Genomic DNA, 16,616 nt, shown 5'->3' with positions numbered 1-16,616 from the left:
AGCGGGTGTAAGTTTGACTCAGGGTCGTGTTTGAATCGGGCACATACTGCCAAATGAATCAGTGGTGTGTTCTGGCGTTTCTTTTTTTCATCTTGTTTCATTCGACCGGCCGGATAATTCAATAACTTTAGTTGGTCCCGTCAGAGTCGAAATAGCGGAGGTCAACGGTAATATAATAAAGTAGATGTCAAACGTTTATCAACGATATCAGCATCTAATAAATACCAAATATAAGAAGGTATTTGTGCATCACATGAAACTTCACTATAACGAGGCTCAGCTGTACTGCAATTAAAACCACCTTGCAAAAGTATCTCGCTTCAGTGTCGCTGACACAACATGCTTGCAAAGAGCTCACCCTGTATCCAGCAAAAAGCCCGAAGGGGCGCTTCTTGCTCACGTCTACGGCGATGAGGCCAGTCTCGCCGACAGCCACCTCTCTCCCTTTCTCGTCATGGATCTGAAATACCATGTGGCATCAGACGTTGCAGTCTTACGCTTAATGACGACAGTGGATGAAACTTGCGTGTCAAATATGCACTGTATGCAACTGCACTCGTTGCTGTTATAACCATCATGACATTTAATGTCATAAAAATGCATGTGTTACACTAACTTAGATGTTATGGCATCAAGCTTAAAGGTCGTCCACACATTTAGCAGCATTAACCTTGCCCATGTAGCAAGGGTATTTGCCTACGTGTGATGGAAGTGGCAGTTCATAAAGTTGCTGCATTGCTGAGGAGATCACAAAATATTTCAGATGCCTACCTACTGACGCAGAAATGTTGTTGCAAGCCAGTTTTCACAGTTGAGATTAGAACCGGAATTTTGTGAGAGATAAGCTCATACAGTAGGCTCCTCTTAAGGCAACAGTGAATTTTACAAATACTATACTGACCCAGTTCTAATGTGTCCCAAAATCTGACACATAAGCCTATACAGTAGACTTTCCTTAAGGCAGCACTGAATTTTACAAACACCATATTTTCCAGATTCTAATGTGCACCTAAATCTAACACATGCACAATTTTTGTGGGCTTAAAGAAAGAAAGAAAAGTGCACCTGAGTGTGACCAGCCACTGATTCACACACACGAAAAGATATAGCATGCCCCCTATGTTCACAATCAGAAAAAACAAACAGGGCCTAAACAGAGCCCATTCTAAACAGAGCCTTCTATACGAAAACAAAACTACCAGAAGCAAAGCAGAATCATGAATGATGATTGCCAAGCTTCTTGCATAACTTCAAGGTAGTAAAGGTACTTGCCTGTAGCAATATGTTTCGTGGCGGAATACCCATGGAACCAGGTTTGATTGGATGATGCCTCGGTGAAGCACATAACACCACCTGGAAGTTAAAGCTGTACATTAGGAAGCTCAATCAAGACTAAGAAACTACAGCTTTGTATTCAAGGATGTTTAGACCGAAACAAAACACAGCATACTTACGAACAAGTATTGCACTACACATTACTTTTTACAACTGTGCAGCAAAGTTGAATGCTAAGGCATCAGTTAAAAACAAAGTAAAATGTCAAGACAGTGTATATCTGCCCTTGTTTTACTAAATAACAAAGCAAACTCGGGGTGAGCTTTGACCATCGATGCTTCGAAAGAAGCATTCACTGGAGGGGTTGCACACAATTAGTCTGACTCTGTTACAGGTTGGATTCAACTTTGTGTTACAAATACAAAACATAAAGCTCAATACTGACAAATGTAATTCATTTATCTTGATCGTGCAGTGGTTAAACTAGTTTGTCCATGTGCAGCATGTATTGCTATTTAGCTCTTCTCGCAAAATTTTTGATGTGCGAATTGTAAAGACACTGCCAGATTGGTGGATACATGTCTAATGGATGTCTAATGGACATCTACAAGATGTCTACAATATTCTAAAAAATGAAAGACACGTACCGTTTCCGTCTGGCCATACACTTCCCTGATCTCAATTCCAGTTAAATTTTGCCACTTCAGCATCACCTCTGGGTTCTGCAGAAAAGAAGTTGTAGATTTGATGATGGATGCTGCTCCAACAAGCAAAAAACACGTGCACGAAAAGCACTCCTGCATTGGCATTTGCACAAATATAGTGCATCAACAAATATAACTTGAGTGGGTACTTGAGACTAGTTGGAACACTTAAGAAATAATAGTATGACACGAACCAACCATGCGTGATAGTGCTTTATCTGTGGGCTTTTAGTACAACAACAATGAGTGGTCCGTTGCCACAATTTGCACTTGCGAGGATGGATCACATATCACTGTAACTGCAATCAGCTTTTATAGTAACTCTGACAAGCAAGTAGAATGCCTAATGAGTATACCGTACACAACAGGAGGTCCCTGGGACTGAGACTGACTTGGGATCTCATATACATAATAACAGGAACTAGTAAACAAAGCAACAGCGAGAACAAGTAGAAGTTTCAAACGTAAAACCAACAGATAAACATCAAAAATGTTAAAATTATTGCAAATAAACTGGCACGGCAACAATGTGGCAAATGCTTAAATGAGACAGACAATCATCCCAAATTCAAAGCACTAAGATTTACAAGTATAAATGAATATAGCAAGCCTTGATGCAAGATGCAAAGGTGCAACACACTGAGGGATAAAAACTTGTAGACTTGCAAGAAAGGCTTGATACAATGTAAGACAGGGATTTCTTTGGAAGTGTCTGAAAGAAAATTCTTGAGTTCTCTCTGAAACTTGTCATTCTTACGGTGAGACGTCCTAACAAGAACGTGACTTACTGAATAATGCCATGAGGAAATGCAACGCTGCCATGGACTGGCCCAACAGTTTGACCGATTCATTCATTCGCGAGGTTCAGCGTCCCGAAGCAACACTGGCTGAGTGAGAGACACTGTAGCAGAGGATTCTAGATTAATTTGGCCAAATGGGGCTTTTAGACCCCTTAAGGGCTATATTTTTTTTTTCTTAGAGAAAACTACCTTGACAGCTTTCTTTCACTTCTCTCGCATTTTTTTCTTTTAATGTGATATGTCTAGATAACAGAACTATGTCTGCAAATATTGTGGGGAATCAAAATCAATAAATGTGATCATTAGAGGATGCCTACTGCCACCTACGTTGTGAGGAGGGCTTGTCTCAAGCCAAAGAGTGATGGTCACTCGTGTTGAGCCCATGTAGTCAAGGTCCCTTAAAGGGGCCCTGAATTACCCCGTGGGCTTAGTGAAAAAACGCAGTCCGCGGACACCATTTGCTGCTGTGAACATCTTGGCAATATCTTGCAGTTGTGTGCAGCACATGAAGCGCGCAAGCAGAGTGTGAAGCCACCTTTTTCTCATAAGCTCGCTTTTCAATAGATCCTTTTCGGCTGCCTTATTTTATACAATGCTGCTGTTGGCTAATAGGTTACATCAATCAAGAAAGGTGTTTGGATCAGTGTGCTTCTTCTTAACTGTTACTGTGCATATTTGCTGACGCAGTTTATTAAACAGGCTGAACTAAGAGAACTTCTGCTTTGGAACTTCAATAAAAAATACAAACTTCCTAAAGAAGCCGACTGTCGTCTGCTCGTGCTCAGCCATGGCTACCTGTGTAGGAACTAAACTTTGGCCAGACAAGCTGCTTATTGGTGTCGTAGGTATTGGGTCTCGCTAATTTCCCTTAGTTTTGAACACTCAACTAGCCTCAAACCATGCGAAAATTAAGGTGAGACCACACGCACGCTTGCCAGCCCATGCTCACTCCTGGCTAGACGCATTGGCAGACATCGCTTTGTATTGAGCTAATGACAGCGCTTCCAAATGCACAAGTTGGATCTGGCTACTATCCATCGATCAAGCTGATGCAGGAAAAAGCCAGTCCACACCATGCAGCACGGTCAGACTGGAGCATATGAGTGTGAACGCACATTTACGCCTCATCATGCACAAAGCAAATGCCGCACACACGCACTACAGTTGCATGTGGCTGTCGTCTGCTACATAGCGTAGATACTGTGGCCGCTGCAGGGTGCTGTGACAAGTCCACTGGTTTAGCCCACTGCGGCTCGCCGAAGACAACCGCGTCTGGTGCATCATAGCACCAAAATCAGAAATAGTGGCGTCTACATGAACATCCAAAATCAAATGTGAACCTCGCGCCACGGTGACGTTGAGCAGGCGGAGCATTGTAGGCATGCCCCGCTCCACCGCACTTTTTGCAGTGCAAATCATTGAAGAAGAAGCAGAAGCACCGCGAACAGTATGTTTGATTGCTAATAAATCCACTTCTGCTGCTCACCTGGTCGGTGAAATTATTGTGGCACAGTATTTTTGAAATAGTTTAATTTAACTTCAAATACACTTCTCCGCTTCGATGAAAACTGGTTCAGGGCCCCCTTAGTGGGGGAACTCCACTTCAAGGCCTAAAAATGGCCCAGAACTTGTATTTTCAGTTTTCTCAGTTTTGCGCTTCCAACACCTTTCATTTCCATAAGATTTTACAAGTTTTGTACCAATAAAGATGCTTTGGAATGTTTTCTCTTAATTTCTCAAAACAATTTTCATGCCCTCTTCATTGCAGGGGAGCAATATATTTTGTTCTACTTGGGCTATCGTTATAAATATTTTTCCCTAGAAAAATAAATAGATGCTGTGCGTTGTGAAGTAAATTTTGTTATAATACTTTGCAAGAAAATCCCAACCACGGCGGCCGCATTTCGATGGGGGCGAAATGCGAAAACACCCGTGTACTTACATTTCGGTGCACGTTAAAGAACCCCAGGTGGTCGAAATTTTCGGAGTCCTCCACTACGACGTGCCTCATAATCAGAAAGTGGTTTTGGCATGTAAAACCCCATAATTTATATTTTTTAAGGAAATTTTCAAAATTAACTTTTTTTCCAGTATCAAGGTGGGTATTATTTATGACTAAGTTTGACAACCAACACCTTCACTTCAAGGTGGCCTAAAACAACAACTGATAGCTTATGACACACTATGAGCATTCCAAATCTATTCCATGTGCTGTGTTTTACCATGCAAGTTGCTTATAATTAGCTAATTAGGCCCTATACAAACAACATCCTGTTTTGAACATCATCAAAGATATTTATCCTAGAAAGATAATTGAATTTCTTCAAATCAGCTGGTAAAAAAGTACACTATAGCTGTGCAAATTTCATACAAACTGTTTATAAAAAAATTTTTAAGTGTATTGTTCCCCCTTAAGAGCTTTAATGGGCAGGTAAATTTAACTACATAAGCATGTCTTTTTTTTTCTTTTTTTGAATTTTGCCTCACTGAAATGCTACAGCTGGGAATGAAGTACATGAATTCATGCTTGGCAGTAAAATTCCATACACTCCAAAAAAAGCGATTACACCCTCTTGGGCTCATTTTGTCCCCAAACAATTGATCATCATCAACCTCACGTGTCTTTCCTTGTTTTAATGCCACATGCGCTGTACTTCCATGTCAAGAACGGCATGCACATTACCAGTGTGAGATAGCATTCTTGACAGGGAAGTGAAGCAGCACAGAGTGTTCAAGAAAGCAGGCACAAGCCAGACAGACGATGATCATAGTGTTTGGGGACAAGACACAAAGCAACAAGCACAGAGTTTGCCACACGCCCCAAGACACAAGACACAGCCTAGAGACCAACCTCCAAGAAGCGAAAAAGTGACGAACTTTCGGCGTCCACCACTCGGCAACAGCCACCTGCAGCCCAAAGACCAGCTGTCCGCCACTGAACTATTCTCTCCAGACATCCACTGACCAACAAATGGCACCACCGGAAGTGGTTGCATGCACACCAATGAGATTGTAACACAACTGTTGGCTTCCATTGGTTGCCCGAGTCAAGCATCTCTGGCCAAACAATTTCTTGCAGGCTGCGTTGGCGGCACAGTCGGCAGCGTTCACCCACTCTTGCTTGTATGGATTGTAGGATGACGAATACGCAGCGGTGCTTTGCAATGAATTTTCCACCAGGGAAAATTTGTCGCGTAAGTTCGCTCCATGACCATAGGCCTTAAAGGTCATGAATGTTTTCTTTGAGAGTAGTCACTGAACCGCCGCCATTTTGGTAGGGCCGTTAGACAGCATACGAGACATGTGCGAATTTCGTACACTGCACATCGCTCACCATGGGCTCTCCTGCAGATATGCAGTCGACGAGGCTTTTAAACTTGAACTGGGAGGAGTCCTTCTGAAGCAAGGCCCGGTACACAGTTGGAGGGGCGCACAGCTTAGTGATGGGGTAGTCCCGCAGAACCTGCAAGACGCATTCAATGGCTGCGTTACAGTAACTGACAAAGAGCTTTAACGATTAACAGTCGCAGCAATGAAAAGTGGTAGTGAATTTCACCTGGTCATTATTTAAAGTCCTGCCAGGATGCCAAAAGGAGTTCGAGGGCAAAAAAGCTACAGCTAACGAAAGTCAAGAAAGGAGCAGCCACATTTGGTGGTGAAATGGAAGGGGCGTGCATAAAAAAACGTGCTGTCAAATTGTTGCCTGACTTTAAATCACTGAGCCTTTAGTTACTTGTATTTACATACTGTGTAGTGAGTAGCTGCAATTATTGCGTGTTTAATTCTGTTCGATTATGATATGCACCTAATTTTTTTTTTTCTGATAATGGCAAGCTCGTACACATGCAAAGGCGGGTCAAATGTTACAATATGCGAGTTTTAAATGAATGCTACTTCAATAAATAAGTCTGCCGTTTTTTTCCAGTTTTGGAAATGTTGTACTGTATTACGCCTTTTTAGATTTGAGCACTTGCTTTGTGGCCTAACTGAGTTAAATGCTTGGAGAATGAACTATAGGAGTCGGGGTAACTTGCTATGAATGCAGGTGCAATTGAGCAATTAGATAAAGCGACTGTTCAGAGAGCTAGAAAAAGCAATTTGACGCAAGTGGCAGTGCCTGACTGTGCATTAAGTGGCAACTTGAAAATCAGGTAATGTTAGCCCAGTCAGTCTGATTTGACACCAAGCACAATGCCTGCAACCAAGGCAAGAAGCATACCAGAACTGAAATATTTCTGCACAATTGACATGAATCACAGCTAGCGTGTGACTTCACGGTCTCGCAAGAGCAGGAACAAGAGTGTTGCATCATGAATGTGTGCCCAGTTGCTGTGGCAACAAGGGACACCATGCAATGTTCCCTCTCCAAACACCAGATGCCGCTAGAATGCTTTTGGCTCCAAGTATGCACAGTCACATTTTCCTGGGTGTGGAAGAGAGTGAAGTTTTGCCTTCTGCAGCTTCTTGCCCTGCGGGAAAGCACGGGGGGAAACTACATTGACTTACAGCGAGTGTTGTCGTGGACAGGAATTTGGGCATCTGTGCTTGGAAGAAACAGGCCCCCATGAGCCAAGTAGGGAACGTGCCCCATGCCGTCTTTGCCCAGCCAGGGTCCGCGATGCACCACACAACATCGTGCTGCTCAGGACTGTGCACGTGGCTGCGTTGAGAGACAGACCCAATAGCATGTCGAGACAGGCTTGGCGTCAATTCATACCGTACTTTTGCAGTTGCAGACGACATGAAGACGACACACAGATGACATATGATGCACAAACTAAAGCCCTTTCCTCGTGCCTACTGCTGCCTTTTTAGGCAGCGCTACTCTTCGAGGGGTCGCGACCACCTAGTTCCAGTTCCGCCTCCATCTTGTTTCAGTCAGGCTGCTTCCGAAAAAAAATTTTTGCAGTGCTGCCTTTGATCGTGGCCTTCTATGTTATTTCAGCACTCGTTAAGAACACACACGAGCAAGCAATATCCTCACTCATCCCTGTTTCCTGAGCTTTCTGGGGTTTTTCAGGGCATTACAAAGCTTCACTGAAGCAAAATTACGACTACCCTACAGCTTATGCTCATACCACTGGCAGCAGGGCCGTGGAGAAAGTGGCACGGCAACAGGCTGAATGGAAAAGCTGGCAGAAACATCATGCCGCCACAGCCACTTCTTTGGGTTGATGAAGAAGTATAAAAGGAAAGGAAGAGAGTGGGGTCGCCAGACGAGAGCAGTATGGGGAAGCTTTAGCACAGACGACACACATATGATGCACAGATAATATACCGATGAGATGTAGACGACATACAATGCATAGATGACATGCCAATGACAGAAAGGTGTAATACATGTGACGCACACATGATCCCGGCTGTAAGTGTCCACAACAATGCAGTGCCCACTGCCGATTCAACGGAAGGATCATACAAAGACAAGCAGCAAACAATGAGTAATCCCTTCTTGTTTTTTTCAAGCAGAAAAGTCAATTATCATTTGATTCACTGATAAGACCCACAGTTTTCACTAGTATCCGGCAACATTAAAGCTTTCACTAGGCTTCACATAACTGGCGAGATGGTGCAATCTAGATTTGTACCACACATCACCTGCAATAAAGATGAAAAAAATATGAGACTACTATCATAACGTCTAGTGTGCACGAGTTCACATGTGTGGCTATGCCATGAAGGACTGTTGGCCAAGTTGAAACCACGCACCATGCTGTAGACAAGTGGGCGAGAAAGTAGCCCTGTGTGTGCTCCACCATCTTGGGGGGACCGGTCGTGCCACTTGTGAAGAAGACTACGGCTGGGTCGTCCGTGGATGTTGCGTCGCCCTGCCAGTGATATGCAAATTAAGGCATTGAACAACGACTATAACAAACATTGCCAGTTATGACAGAAGGAGGTGGGGGAACCGACGTGGTCCCGATAAAGATGTCCGTCTCGTTAACATGCAGAAGACCCATGCAGATGAAACGAGGATGCCGAGATGATGGTCAGAGTGACAAAGAGGAAAGACATTGAGCTCGAAACGACTACATCCAAGGAACACTTGAAACCAAAGACTTTACAGCAAAAGTTTGGGAAGAAAGACTAGGATGGTTCTTGGCCACTCTCCGAGAAGAGATAAATAATTAAAGGCAGGCAATCAAATTATAAGCTTTTAACGTGCCAAAACCACAATCTGGTTAGGAGGCACACCTTAACGGGGAGACTCCGGCTTAATTTTGACCACTTAGGGTGCTTTAACATGCACCTGAATCTAGGTACACGAGTGTTTTTGCATATTGCCCCCATCGAAATGCGCCCAGCATGGCTGGAATCGAACCCATGTCTCGAGCTTACCAGTGCATTAGCATTCACTAAGTTGTCATGGTAGGTCAGAACACCTCTTTTAATCGCTATTATAATGTTATAATCGAGATGTAACTTAAACATACCTCATGCTCAGAAGAGTTTCGAAGCAACGAGTCAAACAACTTCCAGCCGTTCCTGTGGAGAAAATACGTAGGATAATTTTTTGTTAAACATTTTATCACAGTTTTGTCCAACATATGCAAAGCATTAGAAATGATAGCTATTGAAATAGTGTCAATGGTAAGACCTGACCTATCCTGCACAGTATCGGGAAATGAAAGACTTTGCATGGCAACTGATTGGTGTGCTGTATATAACATATTAATTTATATATTGCTTTGCCTTTGCATGTACCGTATTGTGGCTTGCCTTTGCTGCCTCTGCCTGGATAATACCACGTGGCGTTGTGGACAACGCTCTGCCGCATAGCAGAAGAAGGAACTTGTAGTATGGAATAAAGCACAGGCAAACATACACATTGTTGACCACATACTCTACTAATAATGTGAATAATTTTAGGCCATCTGTAACTGCGAAGAGTTTTATTTGTTTATTATACATACTCGTAAGTGCTGCAGAAAGGAATGGTACATATAGTGAAAAATATATGCAGAACAATGAAATACAAGATTAACAAATGGCATGGTAAACGGCAGCTTTGAAACTTCAAGCATCTGGAATAGTAGTGACCGGTGCAGGAGGGTAGTTCAAGTCATTGCATGTGCGAGGTAAAAACGAGCCTTAGTATGTCTTGGTACGACAAGATGGCACGAAAACTTATTGTAGGTGATCACTGTGGGATGAAAAGCAGAAAGGAGGTGCTAAAGGTTTTGCATTTAGAACCGGGTTCTGGTGGTAAGTCTTGTGGAAAAAGGCAGAAACGAATGTGTGTGCAACATATCAAAAGACCTGGTAAGTGAACTGTTTGCTTCACGAGTGCAGTGCTGGCATGACGAGAATGAATAGATAGAATGAAGCGGGCCGTGCGGTTCCGGAAGGTTTGAGGGAAAGGGTTAGCGATGCTTGATAACATTCCCAGATGGCCGAGGCATATTCTAATTTTGAGCGAACATGTGTTGTCCACTGAAGAATTCCTGAGACAGTTTGCAGCATATGGTGTTGACAATGGGTGGTATGCTTCTTTCACAGTATCCTGCTGACTGCATCACCCCAAGCTGTAACTACCATAATGCTAAATGCTCTTTGCGAGGACACAATCAAACACGAGTGCTTGTGCTACCATGTGAACTGTTTCATTGTGCAAGCTCTTGCACACTCAACTATAGTCATTATGAAGTCATGTAAAAAAGTGGCAGGCCCCTCGCTGTGCTGCAAAAAAAGTTTCCCATTTGACCCTTAACATCTAATGTAGTAATAAAATAGTTAGAAGGTGATTCAACCTCTAGTTGACGTTGATCAATGTCTTCCCGAGCGAGTTGAGAGTGAGAATCAGATGTTCTATAGTGTCACCAGTGACGCAATAGAGCAGCATCGGTAGAGCAGCGTCGGACTGCTTCATTTTTTATTTTTTACCGCACTGTCATTGAGATCAGCCCACATATTTAGGCTGCTCTACCTTTGGGATCAGCCCTAATTTTTTAAACTCCTGCACATACCCACGAGCATGACCTGTATTTTTAGACAGCACTATTTCTGGGATCGGCACACATATTTACCCTATTTACATGAAAATAAATTGACTCCTACATACCAAACTCACCGACATATAAAATATTATAATTTGAATAGAGGTCGACTCGCATCATTTAAGAAAACAAACTTTTTGAGCATGGCACACTTATTTGCCGTAAGCTCAGCTACTAAATCTCGCTAGTCGATGCCACAAGCTGCAGCCTTGTTGGAACTGCCGGAGGAGTCGTTCTCGTAGGATGCTTCGCAGGCGACCTTGGCATGCCAAACGATTTTGTCCTCGGTGCCATCGAGCGCGTTGGATATGCAGCATCTCTTAAAAGCCAGTCTGGAATATCCAGGATGGCTTTAAGAAATGCTGCATATCCAACGTTCCATACTGACTTTATGGCAGGTGCAACAGTAGTGCTCCATTAGCTCAGTACTTTTGCTAGCTTTGTTCACAAATATACGAATATAAATTGAGAATGTTTGGTCACGAGTATAGGTTAACTGCTCATTTTGCATAACGTTTTCTTAAAGAAAAGAAAAAAAAAGGTTGACCTATATTTGAATAAATGTGGCAGACTGTACATACCCACGGGATCGGCCAACACTTTTAGATTGCACTACTCCTGGGATTCAGTTAGAAATTCAGATACCCGATATGAAAAAGCAGGGGTAACTTGCTAAGAAAGACATTGCCTTTAAAGGGCCCCTCACCAGGTTTGGCCATTCTAAACAAACAGACATAGTGTATATACGGTGCGCTGACAGTTGTGTCTCCATAGTATTATGGTGCTGTGTACCACCGTAAGCATTTGAAGTTTCAAAGCAAACGCTGCGTGCCTTCCCTTTTGAAGACATCCACTCCCAGCCAGAGTCACAATCACACGCACCAAATGCCTCTTCGCAGCACATGTTTCACCATTCACCATGATTAGTCATCTAATGTGGAAGGCCCAATGGTGCAAATGAGGAAGGGAAGGGAACGAAATTCCCTGACCAGTATTACGATACTCCCTAATGCGAAATTTGAGCGCAGCTCTACACGTGAAAGAAGTATATGTGCCAATATTTTGTATTATGATTATTAGGTATACGGTTTATATTAGGAAGAGAACACTGCAAGTCGCATAAATGGTGAGTACAATCTGTCTCGTGTGGCACATTGCAAACAGAGCAAAGAGTGGTGTGACTGTCTCACTAATCGGGAGAGGCAGCGTGCGGGCAAGATTCACAGCAGCCGCCGCAGACAGACCTCCACTAATGCAGCGCTTGGTTTCCACATATCATATCAGTGGACACACGTGCCGCATTTCTTATCGATAGTGTCATGGGTGAACACACAACGGAGTGCTAGTCTGGCGCCATCTCGTAGCGGTCATCGCCGCAGAGCCCGTTTTGCGTGGCACTATACTTTTTTTTCTCACGCTTTCGCCGTACCCTCCTCCTTCACTTTTCTCCTTGCGCTCTCTTTGCTATCACAGTCTTTTATCCCCCGCTGCACTTCGCATTCATTCTTCACTGCGCTAGCTCGCTTGGTTACGCCAAGGACACCAACGCTCCACGCAGGAATGGCCGCCTAAGAGCAGCACTTTAAAAACGAGGCGGGGCTCGATGCCACAGCAGGTCCCTCAGTTCCAGTATTGGTAGAAGGCATGGATCGAATACTGCTCGGGAAAGCTGCTAGTGGCAGACGGAGTGAGCGTCTGTTGGCAGTAACACTCTCCCGTCTTGTCAGCACAGTAACAGGGCAGTTAATTTCTTCTATCTCCTCCAATAATGAACCGACTTGAAAGTGTTTGAGTGAAACGCTCCTTGGGCGGCATTCTACAGCTTCCAATGCACAACTGTGATAGGAAGATGTGGGCCCAGGCCTCAAACACACAGGGATGGCACAATGAACACAGAGAGGCTCACGGGGACGGGACTAGGATAACGTACACGATAACACACACACAGTTCCTTTCATGAATGTCTGTCGCTTAGGTATAGTCACGCTCAGCGTCAATGTAGGACGCCGTCCGATAGCGCGTCGGCATCACACACTCACGGCACGAAGAGGCGCAAAGATGAATCCGGAGCGGCGAGTGGCGCAGGCGCTGGAGGCCGGGGCGGATGCCCGACACACGACGAGCCACTCGCGCGACAGCTGGGTCGGGACGTCTGCCTGCCACACGGTAGACCGTTCAGACGGCTTAGCTACACCGGAACATGCCGGCGTCGGATGCTCGCCCAGCAGTGGAGCAGGCCGGTTGAAGCCCAAGGACAGTCCAGCCTGTTCTGCCAGCACACCCAGGAACACCGGCCTTGGGTAGACGAACTGCTCGGCTCGTTCGGAAGGCCAGTCCAAGCAGCTCAGGCAGATCGCATGGCTGCCGTCTCCGCCCAGACACCGGCCTTTTTCTTCCTCTTCGTCCGTCGCCACCGCACAGCAGTCACGCGCATTCGGCCGCGACATTCAAACAGTCCAAACTCCTATCACATTTCCCCCCAAGTTCAAGAAGTCGAGGAGGGTAGCCCTACGTAGTATCACAAGTCACACAGTTCAAAATATTACTCTCATGACACATTAGTCCGTGTCCGTAGCTATTCTACTTAGATAGTCTGCACCAACGTTATCACATCCACGAATATACTCCACATGAAAGTCATAATCCATAAGGAGTAAACTCCAACGTAGCACGCGACTGTTCACGTGCTTCGCCGAATTGAGGTATCGCAGTGGTTGGTGGTCAGACTGCAGAATGAACGGTTTACCATAAAGGTACACATGAAATTTCTGTACAGCCCACACTATAGCGAGGCACTCCCTCTCAATTGTGGAGTAGGCAGCTTCACGCGGCAAAAGCTTCTGGCTAGCGTAGGACACGGGATGAAAACGCCCGTCGTGTTCTTGCAAAAGAACTGCTCCGAGACTTCTCGACTTCCAATTTTGAATCGCTGATCCATAGTCAGTTGGTTCGAAATGGCGATGTCCTTTGATGTCTGCGTTCTGACGAGTGATGGGTAAAGCGATGTTGTCTCTCCAAGCTCTAGACCTGTCGCGTCATCTGTACCCAGTGGGGCGCGTCCGACTAAATGGCGCGGCACCGTTCGTTGACAGACGTCGCACGATTTAACAAACCGTTTCGTCTCCGATTGGACCCCTGGCCAGTAAAATTCAGCAACAATTCGATCCACCGTTCTCATCACACCCTGGTGACCGGCGAGGATCCGTTCATGAGCCAACTTCATCACCATCCCCCTGAGGTCTTTTGGCACCACTAGCTGATCTAGTATTTTCCCACCTGACACTGTGTGCTTTCTCTATAAAATGTCGTCCTGTAGGTAATACTCGCTTGCGCGGCCATCCGCGACCATCATCGTGCCGACCTTTTGGAAGCATCTCCTCAGAGACCCATCGTTCCTTTGTAAAGCTTTTAATTTACCTTGCTCTATTCCAGTGACTGCGGGTTGCAGGACAGGCAGTGTAGGCAGGGACCGTATCTTCATTTCCCTTGTTACAGCAACGAGCTCGGTACCAGATTCGTAGTCTTCTGTATGTCTCGAGGAGGCGGCTGCGTTTTTAGGTGTGAACAACGTTTGGCCCTCTACGTCTGGTAGCTCTGCATGAGCGGTGGATGACATCCTGTTGGCAGGGTAACTCGTCTTGTCACTGTTATGTTTCAGCGGAGGCCATGAATTGGCCAGGTCATCAGGTGCACGGGCACATTCAATGTTTCCCAAAATCACATCATACAGGGGGTCTCGCATACATTTAACTCGCGCGACGCCTGTAAAGAATGGACTGTCTAAGTAAACTATCGCTTCCGGTATGTAGTGAATTGTGCGGTCCAGCAACATTACTGGACTTTTTGTTCCTATCATTTTGTCCTCAGGTACCAAAGAGAGTCGCACGACTACGGTATTGCAGCCAGTGTCTCGTAAGACAGACACCGGTTGTGATTCCAGGAAGCCTCTCCCTACTGGCAGATTTCCACTGTCACATTTGGGGCCTTGTCGCATTAACGTCATGTTGACTATTGGGACCGTTTCGCCACCTTGAAGCACGACGTATCCGCCACCCTCTTCTGTCGGCTTTTCGGCTTGCGACGGAGCCAGAATACACGAAGCTTGTCCTTGCTTTTTCCTTCTTGAGGCTTCACCTCCTTGTCCCTTTCTGCAGGACCATCCGCGACCTGTAGAGTTCTCTTTAGTCCGGGACCAGCACTCCGAAGCTCGATGTCCTGCTTTATCACAAAGGAAACACCGATTAGTTGCACGCGGCATTGCTGTTGGAGGTTCAGTCTTGCGAGCAGTCTAACACGACCTCCTTGGATAACTTTTCTCTACCTAGATTGGTCAGGTTTTGTGTCTCTATAAAACAATCGGCATTCTTTGACAACATAGCGAGGGTCTTACAGTTCCTTTCTTTCAGGAACACTCGCAGCGACGCAGAACATCTTCTCAAAAACTGTTCAGCAATCATGGTGTCCCTGAGGGAGTCGAAGGTCCTCTCAATATGGGACATTTCAAGCCAGTGGTCAAAGTAGCCCGATATTCTACCTGCATATTATAGGCCAGTCTCATTGTCTTCGGGCCTTGCGTTTCGAAACTTTTCTCGGTATCCCTCCGCAGTGCACCGAAAGCGTTGAAGGAGAGTAGCCTTCAGCTGGTCGTAGTCTAGGGCTGCACTAGAATCAAGCCGTCCTATGACCGTCAACGCTTCTCCTGTCAGGCATAGGCTGAGGGAGAGTCCCCATTTTGCGCGGAGCCATTCCTGACTTGTCGCCACTCGCTCAAAACGTTGCAAGTAGGCGTCTAAATCATCCCGGGCTTCGTTAAACGGTGGGATCAACTTATGCGGACTGAATAGCTCAGGAGCCGCCCTGGTAACCGATTGTTCCGTAGTGCTGTCACTCTGTGCGCTTTGTGCGCCAGCAGTCTTTTCCTGGAACTCGATCTTGAGCTTTAGCACTCGTTCTTCCGCTTCTAATCGTAGACGCTCCTGTTCTGCCTGCGCTTTCAAGTCTTCCCGATGTTGGGCTTGCTGGTCGCGTTCCCTCACGATTTCTGTATCAATCCAACGTTTTAACTCCGCTTCTGTCATTCCTAGCTCTTTCCCTATGGCGTACAACCTCTCAATCTCCATCGCTCCTCCTGTGCGTTTGAAAATCCTGGCAGGCTCGCCAAAATTTGTGATAGGAAGATGTGGGCCCAGGCCTCAAACACACAGGGATGGCACAATGAACACAGAGAGGCTCACGGGGACGGGACTAGGATAACGTACACGATAACACACACACAGTTCCTTTCATGAATGTCTGTCGCTTAGGTATAGTCACGCTCAGCGTCAATGTAGGACGGCGTCCGATAGCGCGTCGGCATCACACACTCACGGCACGAAGAGGCGCAAAGATGAATCCGGAGCGGCGAGTGGCGCAGGCGCTGGAGGCCGGGACGGATGCCCGACACACGACGAGCCACTCGCGCGACAGCTGGGTCGGGACGTCTGCCTGCCACACGGTAGACCGTTCAGACGGCTTAGCTACACCGGAACATGCCGGCGTCGGATGCTCGCCCAGCAGTGGAGCAGGCCGGTTGAAGCCCAAGGACAGCCCGGCCTGTAATTCAGCCAGCACACCCAGGAACACCGGCCCTGGGTAGACGAACTTCTCGGCTCGTTCGGAAGGCCAGTCCAAGCAGCTCAGGCAGATCGCATGGCTGCCGTCTCCGCCCAGACACCGGCCTTTTTCTTCCTCTTCGTCCGTCGCCACCGCACAGCAGTCACGCGCATTCGGCCGCGACATTCAAACAGTCCAAACTCCTATCACAACAACCAAAATTTGCAATGGGGCCTGGTGAGGGACGC

General features: G+C 45.9%; 1 protein-coding gene across 2 annotated transcripts in view; it reads right to left on the bottom strand.

Annotated features, from left to right (window-relative positions):
• Positions 1–16,616, bottom strand: part of LOC135912920 (acyl-coenzyme A synthetase ACSM3, mitochondrial-like) — a 28,911-nt gene that overhangs the window by 4,554 nt on the left and 7,741 nt on the right. For both annotated transcript variants that reach the window (XR_010567830.1, XM_065445530.1), the window contains exons 7-13: positions 9,214–9,265; positions 8,489–8,607; positions 7,286–7,439; positions 6,114–6,242; positions 1,923–1,997; positions 1,273–1,353; positions 359–460 (exon numbers count right to left, since the gene is read on the bottom strand). Coding sequence is in view for 1 of the 2 variants with exons in the window: in XM_065445530.1 (XP_065301602.1) it covers positions 359–460; positions 1,273–1,353; positions 1,923–1,997; positions 6,114–6,242; positions 7,286–7,439; positions 8,489–8,607; positions 9,214–9,265 (712 nt within the window). In the remaining variant the exon portion in view is untranslated. The remainder of the gene's footprint in view (positions 1–358; positions 461–1,272; positions 1,354–1,922; positions 1,998–6,113; positions 6,243–7,285; positions 7,440–8,488; positions 8,608–9,213; positions 9,266–16,616) is intronic.

Source organism: Dermacentor albipictus, chromosome 8 (assembly GCF_038994185.2).
Source record: "Dermacentor albipictus isolate Rhodes 1998 colony chromosome 8, USDA_Dalb.pri_finalv2, whole genome shotgun sequence".
In the NCBI taxonomy this organism is placed as follows: Eukaryota; Metazoa; Arthropoda; class Arachnida; order Ixodida; family Ixodidae; genus Dermacentor; species Dermacentor albipictus.
This window is presented reverse-complemented; position numbering and strand designations above follow the sequence as displayed.